This window comes from Strongylocentrotus purpuratus, unplaced genomic scaffold (assembly GCF_000002235.5).
Source record: "Strongylocentrotus purpuratus isolate Spur 01 unplaced genomic scaffold, Spur_5.0 spur5_scaffold_16, whole genome shotgun sequence".
Classification (NCBI taxonomy): domain Eukaryota; kingdom Metazoa; phylum Echinodermata; class Echinoidea; order Camarodonta; family Strongylocentrotidae; genus Strongylocentrotus; species Strongylocentrotus purpuratus.
The window spans coordinates 15402181-15429982 of record NW_022145601.1 but is presented as its reverse complement, the minus strand read 5'-3'; the positions used below and the strand labels follow the sequence as shown (position 1 = coordinate 15429982).

At 35.1% G+C, this 27802-nt stretch overlaps 1 protein-coding gene and 1 non-coding gene across 3 annotated transcripts in view; both read right to left on the bottom strand.

The window, feature by feature from the left end:
• LOC100891564 (receptor-transporting protein 3) overlaps nt 1-23599 on the bottom strand; it is a 32253-nt gene extending 8654 nt beyond the window's left edge. Inside the window, exons 1-2 of one of the 2 annotated variants that reach the window (XM_011682217.2) lie at nt 22929-23599; nt 21661-21981 (exon numbers count right to left, since the gene is read on the bottom strand). In XM_011682217.2, coding sequence (XP_011680519.1) covers nt 21661-21764 — 104 coding nt within the window. In that variant the 5' untranslated portion in view covers nt 21765-21981; nt 22929-23599. Of the gene's footprint in view, nt 1-5817; nt 5982-21660; nt 21982-22928 lie in introns of those variants that run through there. The other variant, XM_011682219.2, reaches the window with a different exon arrangement.
• Nucleotides 23600-27617: 4018 nt separating this feature from the next.
• Nucleotides 27618-27691, bottom strand: TRNAR-UCU. The gene has a single exon. It is a non-coding gene; the product is annotated as a tRNA-Arg (tRNA).
• Nucleotides 27692-27802: the final 111 nt, after the last annotated feature.

Here is a 27802-nt window from a genome sequence, read left to right as displayed (position 1 = left end):
GAGTCAATTAATATGTATACATTTTGTCATCTATATAAATTTAGGCTTAACATTAAGTCATAGTTTCGCCTGACCGATAACGATGACTATATTATAAACGATTATTTATGGTTAAAGGTAAACACTCTTCTATATCTATGTTTAACACGATAGCAAAGGCTTTCAAGGAATCATCTCCAAGACCATTTCAATACTCTGTTGTATTGCTTATTAAAGATGTCTAGTTCGGATTACGTATGATCTGCCATATATATTCATACTCTCACGTTGTAATAGATGATATACAAGGCAATTGAAACATTTTCTTGAAAGTAGGCATTTTTTATAATTTTAAGATTCTTGTTTTATTTCTTCCATTTTCAAGATAATGGTAACCGATGACAAGATAAAGTAATACGACCAACAACAACAAAAATGTAAAAACGAAAATGTTAAATCACCATTTAAAAAAGGGCCGAGAAGTAAACATTTTTTTCTTTCAAAATTTCAGATTGATACTTTTAACCTGCTAGATTCAACCTTTATAGTGTTGGATCTAGCATGTTTAAGGTGTTAAGCTACCATTTTGAAAAAGTGGTCACTCCTCGGCCCATTTAAATAGGGATTTAACATATCAGTTTTTAGTGTATATATGTGAATTTCAGTGGAAGTTTATCCATAAATAATTGAAAAGAAAGGGGCAAAGCTCCTCCCTGCCCACCCGCTCCACCCCCTCTTCTTTTCTGTGCATGTACTCAATATAGATAGGGGAATGAAAACAGGTATTAGCAATGATTTCTAAATTACCAAAATGCTTACTCCTCCAATTTACCACTACCGTTATAGTTATTTTTATCGGTCGGTTGGAATTGGGTCTTGAACAATGTGAATCAGACTAACTCCTAGCAATAGGGCATATGAAACAACAAACTAATATTATCATAACTGCGGTTTACACACTTCAGTAACTGATGCCAAGTGAGGGGAATGTGAGTTTTTAGCCAAATTTGACAGTGCATGAACTACAGTTTAATTGGCTGATATCGTCTCAAAGTACGTCGGGCGCAAGGGAAATCTACCGAAGAGAAAAAGGAAAAGGAAGAAAGATAAAGTCAAGGAAGGAAAATAAAGGAAGGAAAGGTCATAATGGAGCACCGCTTCAAAGAGGAAATCAGAAGAAAGGAAGAGGAAGAAAGAGGGGGTGATGCGGGTGATCGAAAAAATGTACAACAACAAAGACAACTCTCGACAATGATGTCGAAGATGGTAAAGTAACGAAACAATTTGTATCATTGTATATGTGAAGCCCTGTATGCAACTAAAATGTAGTAGCAGTAGTATGCCTAGACGTGTAGTGGTAGCAGCATCAGCAGTAGCAGTAGATAGAAGTAGTAGTAGAGATAGTAGTAGCAGTAGTAGTCGTAGTGCATGTAGTAGTAGTAGTAGTAGTAGTAGTAGTAGTAGTAGTAGTATTAAAGTAGTAGTAGTAGTAGTAGTAGTAGTAGTAGTTATGGTAGTAGTTCTTCAAATGCTATATCTTAAACAGATTGTTATTAATGCAATAATATTTTCTGCATTGATAAAAGCAAGGCCAAGAAATATGTGTGTAAAGGTTATTAATTCATTTCGCAATACCATTGTGCATTCACATCTGTCAATTGCGACGATTATGTCAATAAAGTTCACGTAGTTATAGGAGGTGCTTAACCCGCCCCGGGTGCTTAAGAATATCACATGAGAATGAGATGCATTATGGTATTGTTATGTTCTGAATCAATTTTAGACGAAGATTATAAATCAAAATCAGCAAACGGCACTCTTTAAATCGTCTAAAAATGGGTGTAATCATAATGAACTTTACAGTGGGATTACTGAGTATTCATTGAAAACAGTTAGTGAATTATTCACATTTAATTTAGCCGTCATCGTCATAGAAATCTCCATTCAATAATGGAACAGAAAGTATCAGGAAATCATAAACTAATAAACATTATCACGGTTGTAGCCCTATATGAATAACATATTTTAAAATCTTTGTACCTACATTATTTGCTTTAAATTAACCATAACATTCTTTATTAATCTACGTATCAAATCAACCTTGTCAATTGACCAATCAGGAAGCGGCTTACATCATCTTATATAGGGATAAGTTTTTGGGATTCCCCGCACCTCGTCCCGTGTCAAAGTCACTTCCTCGTTTTCGACCAATAGCGAAGGAGACCCATTGTAATACCGTGTATATAGAAACTGGATTAAATCTAGACTTCTTAAGGTTATGATGCTGAAAATAGACCACCTCCGTTTCTCACGCAATATTTTTTGTTTTCTTTTAAATTAAGGGAAAGAAAGACGTGATGAAAATATCCGTTCCTGCTCTTGATTAATATGAGGACATGTTAAACTGACTTAGAGAGGGGGGAGCAAGATGAGACAAAATTGGTTCAAACAACTGAAAAATGTTAGTAACACACCTGCTAATCAATAATTAGCAGATGAAATAGGCAAAGGCACATTAATCAGCAATTTGGAATAAGAGAATTCAATGCACTTGAAAGAATTTGCAAATGTCTAGGGCACGATGAGAGATTGAAAATGTCTTGATTTTGTTATAATGTTTGACCTCTTGATAATATCAAAAAGATTTATGATAATGTCATAGCAAACATCCTCAACATTATGGTAAAAAAAACTATAATATTCACGAATTAATTTAGTTGATCCAGGTTTTATGTCTGAATGTAGTATAAATATATTTTGCTTTAACTTAAATGACTGAAATATATGCCTACATGGATGCACAAATATTCTACCACAAACGATCAAAATATTAATTAAAATAGCAATGAGCTGCTGACTTAAAATCACTCTAACGTATCACAAACATTCATTACTATAGTATACAACGATAGTCACACTATTTGTCCTACATTAGTATTATCATTATTATTAGAGCAATTATTGTTATCATTATCATTATTAATATGATTATTACTATCATTATTATCATCATCATTATTTCAATTATTATTATAGTAGTAGTAGTAGTGGTGGTGATTGTAGCTTTTGCTTGTCATCATTTTCAATTTTTTACAACTCCTTGCAAAAAGATTGCAAAAAATCACTTTACTAATAGCATGTATAATAGGATTTTTTTATGCATATGTATGTTGTCACATAATTTTATTCATAATTTCCTATTCTGACAAACTTCCTGTATTCCTGTTGATGAAACACGTGATTTCCTTTTTCATGATAATTAATGCGTATTTGTTAATCTATTAGAAGTTTTTTCAGCGAAATGTGTTTAAATTTAACAGTTCGAGGGTCGTTACTACCAATCATAAATTTATTGATATGTCTTGTTACAATGTCATAGTCTAAAAATTAATTTAACATCGAAACTTTTCATTTTTTGTTATTCTTCAAAATTTAGATAAATAAGAATAGTTTTGGTTAAAACACTAATAGATTTAAATTAACTTTATTAAGATCAAGTCAGTTTTAATCCCCACTTTAATGTTTTTCATCGTTTAGATTTAATTTATCTTTACTTCTGTCATATTTTTGTTTTCATGTTTTTTATGGGAACTTGTGGTTAAAGTACAGTACATGATTGTATTGTCATATTTCTATACCTATAACTGTATTATTTATTCATTTTGGCATGTTAGAATTAGAACAATTACGAAGAAAGATTATCATTCATTTTAAAAATCTGGACAAATTAACTCACAGTGTAGTTTCCCAAAATATGAAACGGGGATTTGCTGATGAAATATACCCAATTAGTTAATCAATATGATTATCGTTTGGCCTAGTTTTACCGTTCACCAGGGTTGGGCGGGCAATAATTGCTCACCAATATGGCGGGAACTTTTACCCTCAAAATCGTGACGTCACAATGGTCAAGCCAGGGTATAGACGCATGACTCAGTACGATGAGATTAGGGGAGGCTTTGTGTAGAGGAAGATGATGATTATGTGTATAATCACCAGCTTGTTTTAACCTGACACACGTACACAGGTACAGGTGAATACCTCATGGGGTCACTCTGCATATCAACGACACATTTTGATAACTTCAGGATGACAAGCACTGTGTATCCTACGTACCCTAACCCAGATATTCCGGACATTGCAGCAACGATGAGGCTATTGTAGAATCTGTTTTCGTATAATATTTTTTCATAATAATAAGCATAATAGTAGTGCTCAGTACACCAGATATATATGTTTACAGTTTACAAGTTTACAAGCACGCTTCTTAAAAATAGGTGGACGCTCACTCTGCCTCTTAGAGCTGTATGTTGTAGTAGTAGTAATATTTTTTTCCCGTTAGATTAAAAACAAACATACAATACACGTATATACATAGGTATGAATGAAACGGCTGGATAACCCATATTCAGTAGTATCCAGGCACGACACTACTGGTCTTCCATGGGGTCCAGAAAGCATATACATAAACATCAAACATGACTTATAATAGTTACTAAACTAAAGGATATCAAGAAGATACAACATACAGTTATGCATGATTAAACTCTACAAAATGGTAGTTGTATGAAAGGACTGCGAAAGTTAACACTACTTTTGGTTGACATTAAGAAGGTCTGCGAGGTATTTTTTTAAAATCTGTTCGGACACTGTTCATCGAGGATCGAATTCCATATATTTAAGAGATACATTAAGCGATCATTGTTTATTCATTTAAATATGAATTTACCAAATATAGTAGTTTATCCAAATGAAACAAATTACAACTACACAGTAAAAAAAAAAAAAAATTCTAATGATAACAACATCTATATAGCTCTTCGTATTAATGATTTTAAGTATTAACCCGATACCCAGTTACATTACCTGGGTGGAGAGAGGCAAATTGAGATTAAATGTCTTGCCAAATTATAAAGAGCTTTAAACGACTTTATACTTAAGGGGATCTCGTGTTGAAAAGAAAACTAATCTACAAGTCTATCAGCGATCCATCTACAATTAACAATCCGAATGTATTAATGTATTTTTAGAAGTATGGATGGGTATCCTTATGTGACGATATTGAGTCATGATAGTTATAGTCGTAATGAAAGTCTGGCTCTTACTTTAAAAAAAAAAAAAATATATATATATATATATATATCAATGTGTTCAATACCTCAATGATACAGGCCCGTGATTGGTTTGAAATTTTCAGTGATATTCACGATTAGTTGGTGGGGGAGGCAGGGGGATTAGAAGTAGTAGTAGTCATAGTCATGGTAGTAGTAGTAGTAGTAGTAGTAGTAGTAGTAGTCATAGTCATGGTAGTAGTATTATTAGTAGTTGTAGTAGTAGTAGTAGTAGTAGAAGTAGTAGTAGTCATAGTCATGATAGTAGCAATAGTAGTAGTAGTAGTAGTAGTAGTAGTAGTAGTAGAAGTAGTAGTAGTAGTAGTAGTAGTAGTAGTCAAATTCATGATAGTAGCAGTAGAAGTAGTTGTTGTTGTAGTAGTAGTCATAGTAGTAGTAGTAGTAGTAGTAGTAGTAGTAGTAGTATAAGTGGCAGTAGTAGTGGTAGTATAGGTAGCAGTTATTGTAGTAGCAGAGTTTATTGAATAACATAATGTTTAGCACATTTGAAGGCTGTTCTGCCACAAAGTCCATTTGGGAGGGTATGATATTGGACATCCCTGTATGTAAGTATTTATGTATCAAATGGATGAGTAGGTCTATTCAAGATGAGAGGGGGGGGGTGTTAAGGTATTCAAATTTTGATTGATGGCAATTAAATGTCAGGCTTTTTATTTGATGAATGTGGACGAGGAGGGGGAAGGGGGAGGGGGGGGGGGTAACATACCTGTCGGTATAAAACATAGGTGCGTTGCCTATGGCACACCCCTGGCTTACGAGTGGGTCCAGGCACTGACTGTAATCCGCCACGTAGTCCATGACTGAGGCTTATCACAGCAGACAATCCAAGCCTATAAATAGTCCAGCCTGATGATATCCAATTTAGAATCACACTACGTCTTTGAATATGCTCCAATTATAAGTTCCTCACTGCTCGATGATAATATTTATTCAATACCGCTCGCGTAGAATGTTGAACACAACTTCGGAATGAGGACTAGCTTTTGAAGAAGATTATAATGGTTTAGTTTTCACATTAATGATACTTGGCCGATCATCATCCTAATCATGTTAGAGTCTAATATTTCCCCTTATTCAGATAACAGTCCACGAGAATACACAGTGAAAGTTGTTGCGGTTCACTGGGACTTTCACATTCATTTTTATTCCTCACGGGGCAATCAATTAGTGGTTGATAATAAAGTACGTCCCCACAAAATTATCCTTTTCACAGGCCAACTATAGAAGTAGATGCATAAAACTCGTTCTAGTTTCTATAGAAATGAACTTTGTCACACAAAATAGTTGTTTCTTGTCTAAATAATGACAGGTTTTCTCTCCTTCAGAGGTATTGATGGGTTTGCATGAAGCTGACCACTTGACCATCATGATTGTATGCAGGAGTGTGTTGTGTAACTTGCCACAATAATATTCTCCAAACGATTCTGTTTTGTAATCGCCGATAAGCTTGGTGTTATGACATTGTAAATACTGAATGATGGTCTAGAAAGTGACACCATCAACTTCCAGCTCACAAAAAGGTCTTTAAAAAGAATCCCCAAGTGAATAGTCATTTATTACTTTTGCTGAAGTGTTCTATCCTGTTCCTGGTTTTGATATTACAAAACATTGATGATCCTGGAGGATTCTACATCAAGACGTCAACAACAAAAAGGGTGATAACGCAATATTACTTGTTTCACTTTATCCTGCAATGAATGCAAGTCACAATGTCTGAGCATCAAAACAGAAATAAGACAAGTGTTATTATGAAATCACTTTTGTAATAGAATTATTAAGCACAGAGAATTTCACGCATTTTTCTTCCACTTGTCAGAGATAAATTCCGTATCACAGCATGGATCTAAAGCACATATAGACTCAACATGCTCGAAGACATTCTACACTGAAAACATTGCCAATAGAAATGAAGATTTCAAGTTTAATCAAATCCATGTCCAAGATTATTTCGTCATTCGAGCTTCAAGAAAAGTAGGCGCTGAAGAAGTCAATAAAACACACCTTCAAATAGCATAATTCAAAGACATGGCTCGCGAGGTAAGCATGATTCTCCAAATTACTGCTCCAAATTTGAGTGGATATTGGCTAACAGCTTGTAGCTTCGATGTATTGGTATCCGAACATAGCAAAGCGAAATCACCACTCGGTGTTAGCAAGAAATCAAAGATTTCCGCTATGCCGTGTCCACGTTATCGTGGCCTTCGCTATGACTAACGGTTTACCCCCTTCCTCACTCTCTCAACCTCTCTCCAAACTCGAAAAGTTTGCTTCCAAAAATAGCGCCCAGATTCTTACACATATACGACGAGGGAAGTTAGCCCCCCTTTTGGCGATAAAAATAGAGGCTCAGTAGTACATGCGAACTTTTCCCCCCTTCTCCTCCGGTAAAGAATAATAATAAATAAAGGGGAAAGAAACAAAAACACTGGTGCTTTGGGGTAGAATTTCACCATATCATGCCGGCTTCCATATTTGGTCATGGTCAAGATTTCGATGAATTTTGCTCCGATATCTTAAGGGTATTCTTGTCCAACTATTTTTCATTTTCGACACAAAATACTTTTGGGAGGGCCGTTTAATAATGAGAATGCTCTCAAATTGGAAAAGGCAAATTTGGAAGATAGGAGAAAGGAGCGTTCGCTTTTTTCCTCGCTCTACAAAAGAAGAACTATCACGTGATGTTAATGTCATGTTCACTTTTTTGATGAAAGTGCTCAGCTGCGACGGATGTTTCTCGTAATACCGGCAACGTGTGGTTAGCCCTATTTGAAAGATTCCCCATTACAGGCCCTTGTACATGGCCTTAAAGGCTTTCCAGCATGGGGAAAAAATGCCACTTATTATTACCCATACGGTACAACCATGTTTTGAGTAAAGGTCCAATCCTGGTATAGCGTCATAACTCCTTTCTGAAGATGAAACCGTTCCCTTTGTGATCCCATACATGTTTACTTCAAATTCCACTACAAGAATTAAGTCTTTAAAAACAAATGCGAGAAGATACTAAATTCTTATATTTGGTTTATTTACCGAACGCAATTTGTCGCAAATATTCGGCAAAAATTTAAATCAAATGAATACACCTTTGTCCACCACACCCACTTTTTATATTTCATACATTTATATTTAAATCCGACAATTCTATAAACAGCTGTTAGTGAAATACACATTACATTTACTATATTCTGTAGCATCGCGGACACAGCTCAGTAACATCACTCGTGACAGCAACAATTAATGAGTGAAACATATGCATGAGCCTGTCTGATTTATTTATACTTTGTCTGTAGAATAAATCCCCTGATGCTAAATGAAGCACTTGGCGACTAAATATAGCGTTTTTGTTTCTTCTAAAGGTAGTGTATCATTTGATACATTTCGTTCACGTTGTAAATGCCATCGGCTGTCTTGTAAACCTGAAAATGGGAGCATGCAGAAGTATCGAGTTGGTCTACAGCCTTTAACTACGCAACACTCCATTCCAATTTCAATCATCGTCATTGAATACACCGCTGGAAGACCCATCACATTGGACAAGGAACTATTGATCTAACCCTTGCCGTAATGGAGGCACTGGGCTGGACATATATTCATACACTGTTGACACTTGCAACAGCCTGAAACTTAAACTTTGCTCTGCAGAATATTGGGAGATTGACTTTTAATAATGTTTAACAAAAATTATTTGGTTGCCATTATTTAAAGCCCCAATGCACTACTTATAGCTACTTTCGCCCTCTATATAGCAAACAATGCCTAATCGGTGGCTGTTGGTTCCCCGTGATCCCCTTTTTCTTATGTTAATTGAGAGCTAATTTGATGAGATAACCACCTGTCAGTGACCTTGCATGGAGGTCTAATCCCCCTGGCCAAACTAGTGCAGATGGGCTTTAAAGAAAACAATGACAAAGTTAGTCTCAATGATGACTATAAGACTACGTAAACACCAAGAGGGTATATTTGGATCCGTAGGCCTATTATACCCAAAATGACTGTAAGCTCGATATGAGGTCGAGTTTAAAAAGTCAGACTGAGTTCTTAGTGTTCCCTTTACTCCTCGTGTCGATTTTTAACTGAATTAGTATATTAGAACAAGAACCACAGTGTTTCCAAGATATTCATGAAGGCGTTTTATCGGTGCCATTTAAGAACATTGAATCAATGTAAAAGTTTTTTGTTCTGGGTGCAATTCTCAAATTAACCCCAAATTCTTGTTTGAATAGATTTTAGTATCTTCGACAACAGTATTTGAATGGTAGACTTATTGCTTCCTCAAAATATGATAACAAGACGAACTGCAAATTTAAGACTGATGTAACTTGCATCCGATTGGGATGGGGGGTGATCTTACCGTACGTGAATGAAAACTAAAGGAGCGAGGGAGATAGAGAGAGATAGGGGGTGTGAGTGTGTGCGTGTGTGGGTGTGTTTGTGTGTGTGTGTTTCATGACATCTTCTCCCCACACCTCCTTTTTCCTCTGTCATCATTTCTCTTTGTTGATATAGCATTGAAACATGCCCCCCCTCCCACACACACACCCCACCCAGAAGTTATTGATGTAGACATTTGACCCGACTAAATTAAGCTAAATTGTGAAAGACATGATTTCAGCCGCCCAAATCAAGCATACAAATCTACACCCCAAGGTTCAAGCAACCTTTGTAAGTCTATACAGTAAGAGTGCAACTATCTAAACTGGGTAAACCAACCCCTCTTTGCGAGGAGAGCCTGCATTCAACAATCAGGGCTAGGCAGCTAGGCAGGGCTAGGCAGGGTTAAGTTAATAAGGAGAGATGGTAGTTTTAAGCTGAGTCATTGAGAGATAGGCCGTGGCAGAGACTAACTGCTGACAGGTCGACCAAAATCTCATTTCTGGTGGAATAATTCCCCGCTTTACCCAAACCAAGCTGTTTATGATTAAGCGTGGGGCTTAAAATAATTCGCGTTATCCATGATCATATAGGATGCAAGCACGAACTCAAGTCTACGTGCCCATAAATTACCGCCCACTCTCTGCTTCCCAACTCTTTGCCCCTAAGGTTTGATTTCTTTTAAAATAAAAATCAATATTTTTAAAATAGTAACTTTGTCATAAATGTTTGTTTTTATTCGTCACAAAGGTTTTTGGTCGTGATGATTATCATCTTTGTTGAGCCATTATGTATGGAAATTATTGTTTTAATTATTGTTTATATAATGTGTATGGATATACTGTAGCCTATATGATGGATTTTTTTTTAAATAGAGAACCCCGTGGAAGTGGGGGGGGGGGGGAAGTGGAAATTGAAAAAATATTAAACCACATTGAACAATGCAACAACAACAACAACAACAACAACATCGCGTTTCATTCTTTTCTATTGTTCCCATAATAATGATCTACAAATCCATTTCGTTTAAAACACAAATTTCATTATGTTGTTAGAATTTTCAGAAATTATTTAGATTCATTAAAAATGAAAATATCGGGACTACTCACTGTATATTATTATTTAAATGATAATTCAGGTTGTAGAATCCTGTTACATCCCTAACTCTTAATTAGGCCTATGTGCACGATAAAAGAAAAAAAAATACTTTTTGCTATTTGATGAATTATCATTTTTATGTAGTGGATCTGAGGTAGATTCTTTTAGTTTTGCCTTAATCTTATCCACACTTCGAAGTTATGAAAATGTATTTTTGTAAAAGGTATGACATCATCGGTGATCTTCACTTAAAGGTAAAGACCCGTATTGGAAACGCCCCAATTTCAAAAAATGAAATGGAAGCTCTCATTACCAATCATGTGAAAGAATATGTTTTGACTAATACATGATGATAAAAAATTTGCCGGGAAACCGCCTACTAATTCATATATTTGGTAAATTTGTTTCTCTCCTGGTCTGTGAGAGATATAGGGTAGTCCCATATACATCTTTTTGTGTATAGTGCTTGTAACTTTACGAAGAATGGGCCAAATTTCTTATCATTTTGATGATTCCAGGACCTTGCAGATGCTAGAAGCTAGATGATCAACCTTTTCTGATCGATTCCACAACGTTTCTTTCACAATGCAATCGCATGACCATAACTGGCCTTTACCTTTAAAATGAACAATCAGTACCTTTACCTATATTCAGAAGTATCAGTTAAAGTACACTACATGTGGTGACCGAAACAGTTTTGTTTTGGATGGCAAAAACATTTGCAATTGAATCTGAGCAAAGTTTTCACCGGAATGATATTGTTTCCTTTAAATTTCGATGGGAAACCTCGTATATTAATTTGTATTCTAAAGTTTGTCGTCACCACAAGAGTTGTTCGCTTAGAAATTTAGCACTAGCAGTATATAGGCCCTATAATAATATTTATGAACTAGTATTAGAGGTTTTGTGAGGGGCTCCTACATTAAAGAACTATCTGAAATAACTATTACTGCTCACAATATCATCAACAAAACGTCACATGAAAGTCTGAAATAATTCATTAAAATAACTTTTTTTTAAAGGGTATTTCATACAATAGTTGAATTTTGACGTATCGTTCTAATTGATAACAACGATACCTCCTTGTTTTAAGTTTTTAAAGATATTTTAGACAAAGAAGATGAACTCATCATGCTTATTTGTGGTTTGCTTCGTCTGGTAAGCGTTCAAGCCTCGAGAGTTAACCTCTAATCATGTGTGTTGTACAGGTCTATTTGGACAATCGTCATAAAATACATCTGTAAATTTAGTCCTATCATGTTTTTGGTAAGTTATGCGAATATTTGTTTATAAAGGTGTGCAGATTTTAATTCCATGAAAAGATAATTTTGTAGAGTATTAGTTCAAGCTCATTTCAATGAAATGCTTATAATAAATAAATGAAAAATTGAATGTCGCGTGATTTGAATGTCTTGGCGCCACAGGCACATGCTAATTATACGTGCCGGGTCATGACCTGATGGAAAGACGACACGTTTAATCCGAGTGTCAATTAGCGCGCCAAGTTTGCGCGCGAGCAACGACAAGTAATTAAAACCTACAACACGTGGTGTGTTTTGATGATGAACGCGGAAGGCTTGAGCTTTCATAGCCGTGGGGAGGGGGGGGGGGGGGGCTTACATATTTAGACATACTGGGTTGTGCCATTCTAAACATGGGTCCGTTTTTTCAAAATTGTGAAAAATGGGCTTTACTTCGAGGAAAATCCCCCAAATGACCCTAAAAATGGGTAAGGGTGTCGAGGCTTGAGCGGCACACCCCCATCCAAACCAAATCTGAGTACCCCCTTCTCCGGGTTTCATAGCCGATATAGGTGAAAACTGAATTTTTAAAAAATGTTTTAAATTGAGAATTTATGTCTCTCAACGTTCAACCCCAACTGATAAACTGGGTGCCCTATTGGTGGTAATCACTGGCGGCGTCACGGGAGGGAGAGCAGGGGCGGTCGCAAATCTTTAGTTACCCCAGTTACCCTAAGAAAAATACATTAGCGCCTCTCCTAACCATGTCTTAATACCAATAATATATATTATATATATATATATATATATATATATATATATATATAAAAGTGCGAGAATTCTCAACTCTGACATGACAACGGGTGTTCCAGAATATGTAGACCTTTTTCTTCACGCCTATATATATATATATATATATATATATATACATATATAACCCTACATGGTACATTAAGCGGACATCATAAAAATCCTAACCCTAACCCTAACCCTAATCCTTACACTAACCCTAACCCTAATGTCTACTTAATGACTCATTTTTCACTCAAAATGTCACTCCAATGACACCTTTAGTGGAATTACATATTTATAGAGAGATATATAAACAAATTGGGCCTTCTATGAGAAATAAAACGTAAAAAACGTTAAGAGGACACCATATTGTCCTTCTAATGACAATGTCTACTTAATGACTCATTTTTTCACTCCAAATGTCCCTCTAATGACGCCTTTAGTAAAATATACATACATATATATATATATATATATATATATGTCTTCTTTAAAACATATAACACAAACATCAGGAAAAATTCATGATATTCAACTTCTTTCATAATTATCATAAGTATCACAAAGCTAATCATGCTCATCGTGTCGGCCTACAGGAATGTAGTATTCATCAGTCTCTACATACATTCTCAATACATTCAAACATGAATTATGGTAATTATTGTTAAAATGACTTACACTTACATTTTTTTAGGGCATATTTATTTCTTCATTTAGGCCTATTAACAAAATCAAAATGAAATATACAACAACAAAAAATGTCAATCAAATAAAATAAAAATAAGAAAACAATGACATTAGAACGTATACAATCTAATGTATAAATGTTACAATAATTTAATTATAGACCAACCATCATATGCAGGAAGTTTGAGTAGATAGTGGCCTGGGAGGGGAGGGGGAAGCTATATGGTGCCAAGAAGGCGTTGTATAACAGTTATTCAGATCGTCACCTAAATGCGTAATCTTAATTGTAAAAGAATATATATATAATAATTGTCATTTCCCACCACCCCAGGAACGATTTTCACACAGTGCAATGAAAATAGGAACATGCACGTACTCCCATATTCACGTCGACCTAATTGCCCTGACGGGTTTCAGAATATTTTGGGACGTTCATGTGATAATAGGTACCCTGCCTACACGAACTTGACGCTAAGGGGCGTGGTTCAAAATTGGATTTTGTGAAACATTTACCAGTTTACTCTGAATGCATACTAGTCGAGTCAATAAACGGTTTGACCCTAAAGAATTGCACAAAAACGTTTTACAACTTCTTCTAGTAGAGTTTGACCTCAGGAATAATACATTTAGAAGAAGAAAAAAATATGACCTTCGGAAAGCCATCTTTTCAAAATGGCGTCCAACGTGGCCGCCGTATATATAAATTAAAGTATCGTCTGCATCTTTAGTTGACTCTAACTCAGATTGTCGTATTATAATCTTCTTTTTGGAAAACATTACATATTAGAAAACTCTACTAGGAAGTTACTGTTATTATCTTCTCTCTGAACTAGAGTGTAAAATGTATGACGTGTCTGGTGTACATGACACAGCTAAAGCCTATATTATTTGGAATACTATTTATATACGTTCCTTACCAATGTGAACACATCCTTTGTTTGTGGGATGGTCCTAGATACCAAGTTTGAACCTCCAAAACAGCAACGAATTCTTTTCCGCGCCAAAAGACGCTTTGTTTAAAGTCCATGTGGCATTTTCATTAAAAAATAATTTTTATTGGGGACTTGAAGGACGCACTGTATATTGATAATAAGGGTATTCCCATTGTTGATTTTTGGTCACGGAACAAAGTATAACTATGCTCAGGGTTTCATTCTGGGATTTCCCGGTGTAAAGTTCACGTCACTGTTTAGAGAAAGGGAGAGAAAGAGAGAGAAAGAGAGAGAGAGAGGGAGAGGGAGAGAAATAGGGAATCTTGTGATCGTGTCATTTTTGTTCTGGAAATAATGTAACATCATATAACATACATGCATACACCTCACAATGTATTTGTCGTCAACATTAACTCTGGCTGTTGACAGTCATTGACGTTTTCAATATCATGATAGAGGAAACAAATTTCTAGACGCAGATAGACAACATAGCGTGCAGTAAATGCTTGTTTACATCCACCTCGCCTATTACAATATTTGTTGAGTGTAAATTCATTATTTTTCAAATCTAAACGATGATGATGACGATGATGATGATGATAATGATGATGAAAGTGATGTTAAAGATGGTGACTACAATTACAATTATAACTTTGATGATGGTAAATAATAATGGAAATTAAAATAATAATTATTGTAATAAATAGTATACCACTACTTATACTGCTACTATCTGTTTTTATGAGACACCTTATAAGGTACACGTAACCATTCTACAAAAACATACCCCAGCCATAGAACAAAAAGTTACATATGTTAGCTTTTTAGCAGATTATGCTACTGCTATGTAAGGTGTACTATAAACAAGCTGGTAATGTCGATATTACTTTGTAACTTCGATAATTCATTCATTACTTCGTGATTAATAATATTATTCACTTGACTGATTCTATCAGCTATTGTTTCCAGTCAATCCCGGATGTTTGTTGTCTAATTGTATTATAAATGTTGATACAAATATATCCCACTACAAATTCAATTCGTATTCATTTCATTTCAACCAGAAAGATAAACAGAGGCATTACAGATATTATTACAGAAAGTATCTAAAATGTATGTACATATACGTATGCAAATACACTTTACACATAATAAAATCATTACAAGAAATTCTTAATTTCTGAGGAAATGGGGGATCCATTAAAAAGCAGTGCTTGTAGTTTGTGGATCCCCCAGAATAAACAAAATTGTTTCAAAATGTCTCAATATACATCAAAGCTCTTGGCAATAAGAACAGGCAATTACTTTGAATTTGTATTGATTTCAATCGGCGTCTGTATGGTTGGCATCAGAAAGGCATTAATTCATAATCGTATCACATAGTAAATGCTTTTCTGACTTCAAACGGAGTGCGGTGTGGAAGATACATGGTTAGTCGGATTTCGTATGCAGTTATAATTTAGCTATATACTACTTCCTAATATTTGTCCCTCTTCAGAGATAATTTATTCGACGAATGTAAAATTCAACGACATTAACAACATTAAGCTTCCTTGTAAGATAATACATATTGTGCGCTGAATAAACTACTTTGACCAAAAACTCACGCTAATATGTTTACGTTGATAAGTGATAAGTTATTACATGTACAATGATATGTTATTATCGACAGCCTTGATTAATGATATACTATCATGTTCGCATGTTTAGATCGCCCTAAGTTGATTATTATTTTCTTATATTCAAACTCAAAGGTTAATGAAACATATCTGTATATCAATTTATGAACAATCAATTATTAGAACTTTGCTCGCGAATGTAAATCGCGATATTGCCCCCACCACCTTTCTCTCTCTCTCTCTTTCTCTATCTTTCTTTCACTAACGTTATCCGTGTAACCATTGACAAATATGATATAAAAAAGTGATACAGAGATGTATTGGCTGGAATCAATGAATAATAATAGTTCACTAGCTTATTCATCTCTTCATCTATATTCCCGAGAGTAAATCAGATAAATGCACTGATAACCGCAATGAAACGCCGTGAGCTTATTATCCGATGAAGCAGTAAAGCATTTAAACAGAATTCGGATGCAAATTATTTGGCATATCTCTATACTATTCACTTTATTCTCTTAGTGCGGAGTATTTTTTTTTTCTTCAAAAGTATTGTATATCCATAGTGAGGGTAGATTGAGTGTCATTTCTAGAATACGCGATAAAAGCAAATTTATGCCGGAGTTAACCTTAATGGAATAAAACCAGATGCCAAGATAAGTTGAGTTGAGGCTGAATTTGATGCATCTGATTTCATTCTCACTAGCCTCGATCTGAACCGTGCTTATTTCATCTATTTATTTATTTAATTCATATCAGATATTTATGTAGGGTAGCACATTTTCACCAACGGTGATCTTTTCCGTGAGACCCTGTTTTTTTACAACAAACTATAATGACGAATAAACTCATAACAGTAACAAAATGAAATACCGAAGAATGTAAGTTTGTACAAGTAAAATGATTGTAATAATAATAATTATTATTATCATTATTATTACTATTATTATCATCATCTTCATCGTCATGATACTATATCATTTTTAATATATTTGATTAGCTGTTGATGATCCAACTATTCACTCCATTAATATCTGATCTGATGATTCTGTTCTTAAAAGATAACGATTTAAACATAAAATCATATAGTTGCGTCACACTGACAAATTGATTCAACAAGACAAGCAGGTATTTCATTTATTTGTTTTACAATAAATCATTCTTACCAGAGTTTAACAAAAAATCAATATCTTCTCTGTGCAATTTACAGGAAATTGCCATGAGTTTATTATGGTTGTTTTCATGCCTTTTTGTCACTATGTGTATGAGTCCCCCTTATCTTCAACGACTTTCCAGTATAGAAAATCATAAGAAGAAACACAAAGAAAGGATACTTATACAGTTTGTTTATAATTATGTTTCATTCTATTAGGGATGGATAATCTAATGTAAACAATTCGACTTGACTTCCAATAAAACATGTTCTGAAAGCTAACTAACTCCTCAACAAAACAAAATCAGTTGAACGACCTTATTTGAACGACCTTATTTGAACGGCTGACTTTACTACTACGTGTACATGTATATAGGCCTACTTTGATATCATTAAACTTGAGCAGCGGGTAAATATTTGGTCATGTTCTTTCAATTTCCTCCTTCTCGGCTGCCAAGTGTTTATTCATGTTCCTGGGGGATCGTTTTAGCTGTTTTTTTAATTGACGTTTAAAAAAAAAATACTTGATATCATTTTTCACCCTATACTAGAAAGACAACACGTCAGAGTATCAGACAAAACAAGGAACAACCATCTAAAATACTCAACTCCGTTAATAATCATGCCATATTTCCGAGAGGAAAGAAGCAAAGGAGTGTTGTCAAGGAACTTAAAAGATTAATGTTTATTCTTCTTGAACATGAAACTGGGATGATATGATCAGATCATAACATTCAGATCGAGGCATTATGTGGAATCTATAAAGAAACAGTGCATTCTAGGACCTCGGTTACTGGAAAATATATGGCTTGGCATATTATTCTCTTCTCTAAATTGCTTGAATGAAGAGTACAGGGCAATTACACGTTGTTGCTATTCTTTTTCGTTTAATGTTGGGGCCAGTTGATTCATTTGCGATTATAATTATCATAATATGAATTGAAAACTATGCCTTTTGCATGGAAAGCTGAACTTCAAAACAATGTCGGTAAAAAGAACTTTGAAGGTTTTTTATGTTACATTGTATCAACAATTTGCGGTTTTGCGCAAAAATTAGCATTCATGGAATTGTCATGCGAAAAAGCTCTGCATCTCTCTTAATCGTAACCAGTTTAGTCCGAGTGATTTTACCTATGAATACGATTTTGTTTTATGAGATTAATCGAATCTTCCTATTTCATTCGAGGATCACAAATCACATTACGGCCTAGTTTGTGAAAATGTGCACATTATTCACATGATTTTCATTTAGGTATATAGGTCTAGAGTTCATATTTATTGGGATGATTAATTTGATCATGCTTGCATGCTTCCATGAAGATAAATCAACGAGATAATCCCTATTCTCATTCTTGGAACACACGTACGAAAGGTTATGTGATCAATCGTTAACCAAAGATATATGAATATGACGGACAAAGAAAGCGGACAAAATACACAGTTCCTCAGGTAGACAAAGGAACATCCCTTCACTGCTATGTAAAAATGTGTAGAACAGGTGAATATGCATGTGACACCTGTTCTACACATAGAACAGGTAGAACAGGTGTCACATGCATATTCACCTGTTCTACACATTTTTACATAATAGCAGTGAAGGGATGTTCCTTTGTCTACCTGAGGAACTGTATATTTTGTCCGCTTTCTTTGTCTGTCATATTCATCGTGGATGTTTCCTTCAACAAAGTGTTTAGGCTTCATTTACAAACATCTACAGTAATGTTTATGAGGGGAAGGGGGAGGCGGGGACAAGCTTCTTAATTTGAAAATCGCCATGATTCCATTCCTATGCGATATGATTTGCAACAACAAATTATGCAATTAATATTTTAGCTATTTGCTAGTGGGCATGATATATATTTGTGAGGGTGGGGGTCACATGTCGTTTTTGATTATTTGGAGTTTGGACAGGGGCATTGCCTAGAGATTTGTGTGCTATAGCATATTTTATATTGGATACAATTCATAACATAAGAACGATGTACTAACGAGCTCTTCTGGGCTTCATGGTTAAGAAATACATGCCCAGGATATTCCTGGGTCTATATTCTTGAAGTTTGGCTATAATGAAGGATCTCTGTTTTGCGAGGTAGGTTTTTGACTGAAAAGAAACCCGAAGGGCCATTTATAGGATTAGGGGCACAATTTTCCCTTGGGTGCTGGGGAGGGAAACTTGCCCGAATATCAATTCTTCAGTTTCTTATGAGTGAGTGAGCAATATTTCAAACATCTTAATTAAAGTAAACATGTATAATTTTGTGATAAAGATGTACAGAATAAGATATAAAAATTCCATACAAACTGTACCTTGCTGTCCAAATATGAAGTGACAGTTGCTCGAATTCACGAGTTGAAATTCGCCAGAATATTGTTAAATAAAAAATTTGGAAAAGATAGCTGCAACCACCAAAGAACCTCTGCCTTGTAGTCCTAAATGAGCCTATATGATATTTGCTAGAGAGGCTTTATCCGACCCACCCCTCACCACTTTAGAACAGCGCCTTATGGGGTCACAGTAAGTTTTTGTAATAATAATTTCTGGTTTTAATCCTGACCAAGAGAAACACCTTCAACGGGTTTGCGCAGGGCACATCTATGCAATTTATGAGTATAATAAGCAAATGTGATCGAAAATCCCGAGGTTTGTATTGCACTATAGTGTACATATAAATTTAGAAGTTAGTCTGTTAGTTGTAAAAAACTTATTGGGAGGGGTGCTATGAGGTGACCCACTACAGTGATATCCTAAGTGTATGCTCGGCAAAAAAAACATTGAGCAATAATGTCTCTTTTGCCACAAAGCTAAACTGGTAGAAAGATTTTATTTTTATTTTTTAATACTGATGTTGTACTGAATTTTACCGAAATGTTCTCACAATTATAGTCATGCATGCATGATCAGATTTTAAAACATAAGGGTGACTCGTTTTATACTTATAGTTGTTCATGCTCTGGTTGTTGTTCAACAGTAAAGTTTGCAGCAACAATAGAAGATTTAATATCTATAGAATTATGACCGACTTGCATGCATGGGGCTTGTACTTGCTTTAAATGATGCATAAATTGAGGATTATTTGCGTCAATGGAATTCAAGGGAATATAGAAAGAGAGGGAAGATGTACATTAAATTATCATCGGCTTGTGCAGGACTCTCCTCTGGAAGGGGAAGGGGAGGGGAAGGGGGCAATTCGATTTGTTTTCCCCTTCTTTTTAGTCAACATTCTCTGACAAGCAAAATAAACGATAATTCCTTTTTATTCATTAAAACAAAAAAGCCTTTGGGGGTTTAAAATTGAACCTTTCAGCTAATAATATTGCATATAAGTTTATAGATTGCTATATAATAGGTGTACACATGCCCCCTGCTCCCTCTACATGTCCAGCTATGAATATAATAGAAAACGAGAGGTCTTCATTAGGTTTATTCATGTTTTCTTCGGTTATCAATGGAAGGGTTTATAAATAGTTTATTTATACATTATATATTTTTATCCAGGTATAGAACACACACAAAAATACAAAGACGAATTCCCTCGTGACAGAGATTGTCTGTCGGTCTTTCAAGATACACTTTTTCTTTTTTCACATACTTATCATTTTCACAGACCTGTTGAAAGTCATTAGCATTCGTGGGAAGAAATGAAAAGCAGAGGGTAAAATCGGAAACCCTATGCAATCTTTTTAAATCTGGATATCACGCTTAAAAGTACAACACCAAATTCACTATACCAATAGCGCTATGAATTTTCCAAGAGAAAAAGAGGGAGGTGGAGATGAAGTTTTTTTTCTCTTTCTTACCTGACTGCTAAGAAAGCGTGTACATGCTTGTAAGTTAGCAGCCAGGAGATTTTTTTCCCTATTAATGTTTTTTGAGAATGTGACATATCAAAGCTATGCATCTAAAAGTATTTAACAAAGGCCCTAATTAAACTTATAGTTACGAAAATCACATACAATTTCAAATCTATAAGTTATTTGTATAATGAAGTTGTTGACTGTTTCTATTAATACTCAGACAACAAGAAATTCGAAACTATGAAAAATAAAAGACATCTAAGAATGGACAATGATCTATAATGAAGAGGGGGGGGGGAATTAACACAAAACTAAAGCAAAAGGGGGATATATGTCATGATTTTAAAAAAGGGAACGGGAACAAAAATTCAATGTTCTACATTCCATTTTAGTTGCTCATTTTTTTCATTTAAAAAAAGAAGAAGATATTCATAAATTCAATTTGAAATACATATAATCTTCCTATATTTTTTTGTTACTTTACGTTTTTACAATACTTCCAGAATTGCAACCCCTTCCAATAAAAAGAGATTCTAAGTTTCTTTCCCCACTGTGTTGAGTAGGAATGCTGTTATTTAAGAGATGGATGTACTTGAATTCTGTTATGTTTTGTTATTTTACAGTTATTTCTTAAATCTATTCACAAGTCATGTAACACCAGCGGACGCGGAGAACCTCATGACAGAATGGAAATTCTTTTAGGTAACCGTCAGGCGTCCGCTGGTGGCATTTTCACTGTCTTGTAACTCTTTCATGTAGTATGCTCTGTGTTGTCATTTCTATTTTGTTTATACATGTACCTGGACATTAAATAAATACATTTAAAAAAAGGGATATGATAATATTTAGATTGCTACTCACATTGATAGACTAGGTGCAGCTAGCTGTGAATCCATCCGAGGTGCCTGCATCTTGATGGGTGACTTCAACAGAAACACTTGGTCGCTAGATAAAGGATGCATCATTTGACGGTCTTACAAATTATCCACAAACTATAATACCGTCGGACTATTATCATACGCCTCACAGTTTATAGGCTTGGATGCAATCGTTCATGAAAAGTTCTCGGCTGACCAGATCAGGCTCGAGTAGAGATGGCTTGATGACTTGATTTTGGTGATGAGAGAAGTTGTAGTTGTCGAGTTTGTACCCGATCTTTCAAATCAGTAGTAAGCTCAGATCCTGTTGTGGAGCAAACAAAGATCGAATACTAACTATATAGGTTCCAAGTGCACTTTCAATAGCATATTGAAAGCAATTAAACTCCCATAATATTGTTTACGGAAATATCATATTTCCTTTACCCTTCAAAATTATTGTGATAACCTGCTTAGTGATTTTCCTATCAGTTTACGAAAGACTATATTGTTTATTCAGAAATTAATAGATCCCGACACTAACAGCAAAACAAGAGATGTTATGTAAAACGAAAAAAGAAAATATATACTATATATAAAAACAGAACAAATTATATTTGCAAAGTATTGGGACTTTACATTTCTATTCCTTTAAGTTTCTACGTCTTCAAGTTAGGTAAAAATGTAGAAAATGTTATGAATGCATTTTATTTATTATTTTTCTTTTAATCTTTGGTGATTTGATCTGATATCTATTCATACACAGAGGCTGAAATTAACAAATTACATAGGTCTACTGTCGCCGAGAAAAAAAAACCCAAAAGAAGTTATGACACGGCGGTGTTGCACTATATTGTCACGTTTGAAATGCAAATCCTTCAATTGATTTTGAAACTGCATATAGCTTGAGGTTATGAAATTATCATAATTATTTAGGAAGACTTTCTTAAATTTGAATTAAATCTAGCTCATGTATTCTCTTCCTAAATAGGCCTATCCTATTTGTAAGCTATTTGGCTTGAGGAGTCAGAGAATAAAATGCAATTCGAGAAACAACTCAATCATTCAAGCAGCTCTATTTCCCATGCCCCATGTATGCCTCCATTAATTGGAATAAAATATCCTCGAAATCAGCTGGGAAGCTCCTTGTTAAGTAAGTTTTTTGTTTCCCTATCACATCCTATGAGTTGAACTTCAAACTGAGATCATGGAGAATTACACACCTTACCTATGGTTGGGCATGCACTGTTTATATGGCGCCGGTGAACTCACCTCACATGTGTAGTAGACGCGTAGAATGCGCAGCCTGAGCTCACCATGTGCTTGCAGACGATGAGGACTCTGGTTCGTTTTGGCGCGTTCCGCATCGACGCTGATTCCACCAGCACGACGTCATCAAAATAACAATATGTGCCTGGTAGAGATTCCTCGTGCAGGGTCTATACTCTTTCCCCTTGAAACAAGGAAGTAAAATACAGGAAAACAACCCCTCTTAATACATATTCCACGTGGTATCACTGAACAATCAAACGATGCGAGCTAGACGAGATGATAAGTGCAGGGCAGATCCAAAGACCACTCGCCGATAAAATCATCGCGTTTGAGTATACAATCATGCAGCTATTTGCATATTATCTGCAGCATCTGATGTCTCGGCAAATATGATGAGGTCATGAAAACTGACGGACTTGAATCGTTTCCCTTTTTTATTTATGATTTTATGATATATCATAAATCTTCATACCAACGATGGCAATAACAGCAACAATGTTTTATTGAAGCGTAGATAAACATGAATTTAATGTGAATGTCACCGAATATCGATTGGTAGACGATGAATTGCGAAACTTACACCATACAAAGAATCTATACCCCCTCGAGCTTTTGAAATGAGATAAGCATGCCTTTATGCATGATAGTACACAATACACAATATTGAAAACAAACGAAAATAGAGTTTAAACCAGGAAGAAAAAAACATATATGGTAAGTCGTACTCGCTCCGGAAAATAGGACAGCGTGACGACTAGCACAGTGACGTCACCTTTTCCCGGGAGAGCCAAAGGGGAAACCCCTACTATTGTGCGCATGCACGTTGGAAGGGCGTTAGCCTCATACCATTTGTTTATTGACCTGACAAGCGTTATCATGCCTGTTTATGACATGCATAATATAGGCCTTATCGTGTTCAAATTGAACTTAAAATTGATATAAAACATTGTTCACTGTTACGTTTCGCTTACTCAAATTAGGGGTGTATAATAATTATTATGACAGCACCAGGGAGATGCCACCTTTTTTGGAGGGGCCCCGAGAGAGGGGGAGGGGGGGGGGTCTGATCAGTTGGTGATGACATAACACACAACAAAAATATTATGATATAGATCTTTCCAGTGACATTATAGCGTAATGGGAATTATAGTGAGAGCATGAAGTCAAGCGACTATCTCCGACGAAGAAAGAAGTGAAAGGGAAGATAAATTGAAGATTATGAGGTCTTGTTTATTAGCAGGATTTACAAACAATTATTTTTCTGTAATTTAGCTGACAGCTGTATCAGTGTCAGCCTATAATATAAAAATAGATATCAAATTAATTATTGATGAGTGGCGGAGGAATTATGCGGTTTGGATTGAGGTCCCTTTATATATATTTATTTTTTTCTTCTTCAAATCAAACTGTACACTGAGTCATGTTCTAGGACAATTACCCCCAAGGAAAAATACCGCGCGGAAAATCACCTACCTAGAACAATAACCCCCCCCCCCCCCCGTGGACAATTACCCACGAGGAAAATTACTCCCCCCCCCCCTGAAAATTACCCCCCCCCCCCGAAGAAATTCTGCTTTTATTAAAATAAAATTTTAATCAGTTGGACTTTCCCTTTGAAAACGGGGTGTAATTTTCGGGGGTGTCCTTGGGGCGTATCTCTCCGAGGGGGCAATTTCAAGGGGGGTAATTGTCCTTGGGTTAGTTTTCTGGGGGGGGGGTGATTATCCAGGGGGTAATATTATTGTCCTGATACGGCTGCGTCAACATTGATACTGGAGTGGAGTGTAAAGTGTGACAGGCCTATGGTTTGCATAAATGTGAGCTAACAATGATTTTTACTAACAATAATACGCAAATTATAAAAGATCTGGGGATATAAGAATGTCAATTCATGTTGGATTATGAATCTCATTTAACAGGATAGTTCCCTGTTTTGTGTTGGCGATGCCTCTAAACTTTGGAATAATAATGATGATAATAATAAAATCATACTATTTCTACTGCTACCACTACTACTATTATGACTACTACTACTACTACTACTATTTCTACTACTACTGCTATACTACTGCTGCTACTATCAAGACAATGACTACTTTTACTACTACTACTACTTCTACTACTACTACTACTACTATTACTACTACTGCTATACTACTACTGCTAGTTACTACTACTGCTACTACTACTACTATTACGACTACTACTATTACGACTACTACTACTTCTATTACTACTACTACCACCACTAATACTACTACTACTACTACTACTACTACTACTATTACTACTACTACTACTGCTGCTGCTATACTACTGCTGCTACTACTACTGCTACTATTACGACTACTAATACTACCACCACTAATACTAGTACTGCTAATAAGAATAATGGTAAAAAAATCAAGGTAACAGCCTAGTTGAATAATGACCCGCGAGACCGAATACCATATGTGTGCACTTAAACGATAAACAGTACATATTCTTGCGAACACACATATGGCTTCCGGTTTTCATTTTTGTGATCGTATAGTTTGGTGCTTTTGATCCCTTTACCTAATAATTACAATATATTTGTATCGGCCACTAGGCATATAATGGTTTATAGTGCTTTTTTTTTAATGATTCGGGCTCGTAAATTTAGAGCCAAATCCTATAAAACATAAATCGGGGATACAAAAATGAAAGTCCTCATAATTATCAGCAAACTAGTTCATATAGTTATTGATTGTCTAATTAAACAAACATTTTTCACCGAGAGCATTGTTTTATGGGGCACCTTTAACATCAGCAAAACTAATGACAGCTGCAATGGCGGATAATGAGTGTTATTATGATCTATGGTATTTATAATCATTTATTTATTGTCTTGTGAAGAGGACATAAATGGTGTATATTTTATCAACCCTATATACGCAGCCGAATTTCGGCTCGATTAGATAGTTTGTGGCCTATCATTAATTTTATACGACCCTCATGCAGTTTAGCAAGCCTCCGGCCAAGTGGTCAGACCCCAAATTCAATGATTGTTTGTTTGTTTTGTTTTATTTCCACTTTTTCATATCAATACAAAGAAACATCAATGAATAACATGTAAGTTTGACAAAATATGTTTCTAGTTAAAATACAAGCAAAAGCAAATATATTGATTGGTGCCAAACCATCATGAAAACATAATCTGCATAAAAATAAGAAATAAGGGGAGAATGGATATCTTATGTATGTTTAGCAAGTTTCTTACAAAGGAAAAGCAGGAGACCACATGAGATGATGATGATAATGATGACATTAATAATTATGATAAACAACAACAACAACAAAAACAACAAATATTACAACTACTGCTACTACTACTACTACTAATAATAATGATATTAGAAATGATACTAATAATGATACAAATAATGATAATAATGATTTTTGATCATGATAATGATAATAATAACAACAGCAACAACAATAATACTAATAGTTATAATAGTTTCGGTACTTTAATTTGCTGAAAAATTGGATTTAAGAGGAACTTTTTTTTTTTTTAAGGACAAAATAAAGCGAATTGTCTTCATCTCTACTCCCTATAGATAAGAGCATTCTATGTCCAAGTAATAATATGAGAAAAATCATTGCGTTATCGTACAGGTGAATGCTACTTTTATTTGAGTGTTTAATGAAATCGTCAAAAATACCATCCCTCCCCATCCCCCCCCCCCTAAAAAAAAAGATTAAAAAAAATAACAATAACAATAATAATGATTACAAAAAAAAAAAAAAAAAGAAGAAAAATCAGGGACCCGTTTCACAAGGTCTTTTTTTTTTTTTTATCAGGGACCCGTTTCACAAGGTCTTTTTTAATTGACAAATGACAACAATCAGTGACAAATCTGTTAATATCCTATCAGAAGCAAGGATTTCACTAGCTTATAAAAAACTGTCGTTATTCACTGATGACAGTGGGGCCATGGTCCTCGATAGACATCTGACAAAGCCGTTTTTACCGTCTTCTTTGGCCCAAATAAATATCGGAATTTAAATGAATAGTAAAGATCTACGAGGCTTTATTTTTTACAAGAAGCACAATCTGATGCAATTCGAAATAGTATGTTGTGAGTGATATACTAGATAAGATTCACATTTGGTTCACTTTCCAATTTCAAAATAGTCCCTGTGCCGCAATGGATTAGCACATTGGACTTCTAATTCAAAGGTTCCACAAATACATGTACTTTATACACCGGTATGTGATTGTCCGGTACATTTCTTTCTTTACAGGCTCATTGGAATAATTAGATTGTAATCATTATGTTGTCATTACTAGTATTATTGTTATCATTCAATGTTCAGAAGATTAAATGTAGCCTTATTTTAGAAATTAAGGAAGGTAGTGATAAACAAAATAAGTCCTGCTTCCTACATAAAAAGTCAGTGGTTATTTGGTAAGGTCACAAATGCCATTACGAACCGCTACAAACGCCGTGCGAACGATTTTCAGACAATGGAAACTCGGGAAGACAATGGAAAAGCAGGGAGATTCGTACCGTACGAACGCATCGTTCCTACGAACCTTTGTGACCGTAGCTTTACTTCATTGGAACCAAGAAGGATTTTTTTAGAGAAGGCGACCTTGATAACTGATTGGCTGCTTCTCGAATTATAAAAGGCAGAAGATATGTGTACGGTTAAAATGTAGGCCATCCCTGCCGGGACTCGAACCCGGAACCTTTGAATTAGAAGTCCAATGCGCTAATCCATTGCGCCACAGGGACTTTGGCACAAAAAGAAGAAGTTTTATAAAATATAAATAATATCTATCCTGCATTTGTCATATGTTTTCAAATACTGAAATAGAATACCTTGGAAAGATTAATTTCGTGATT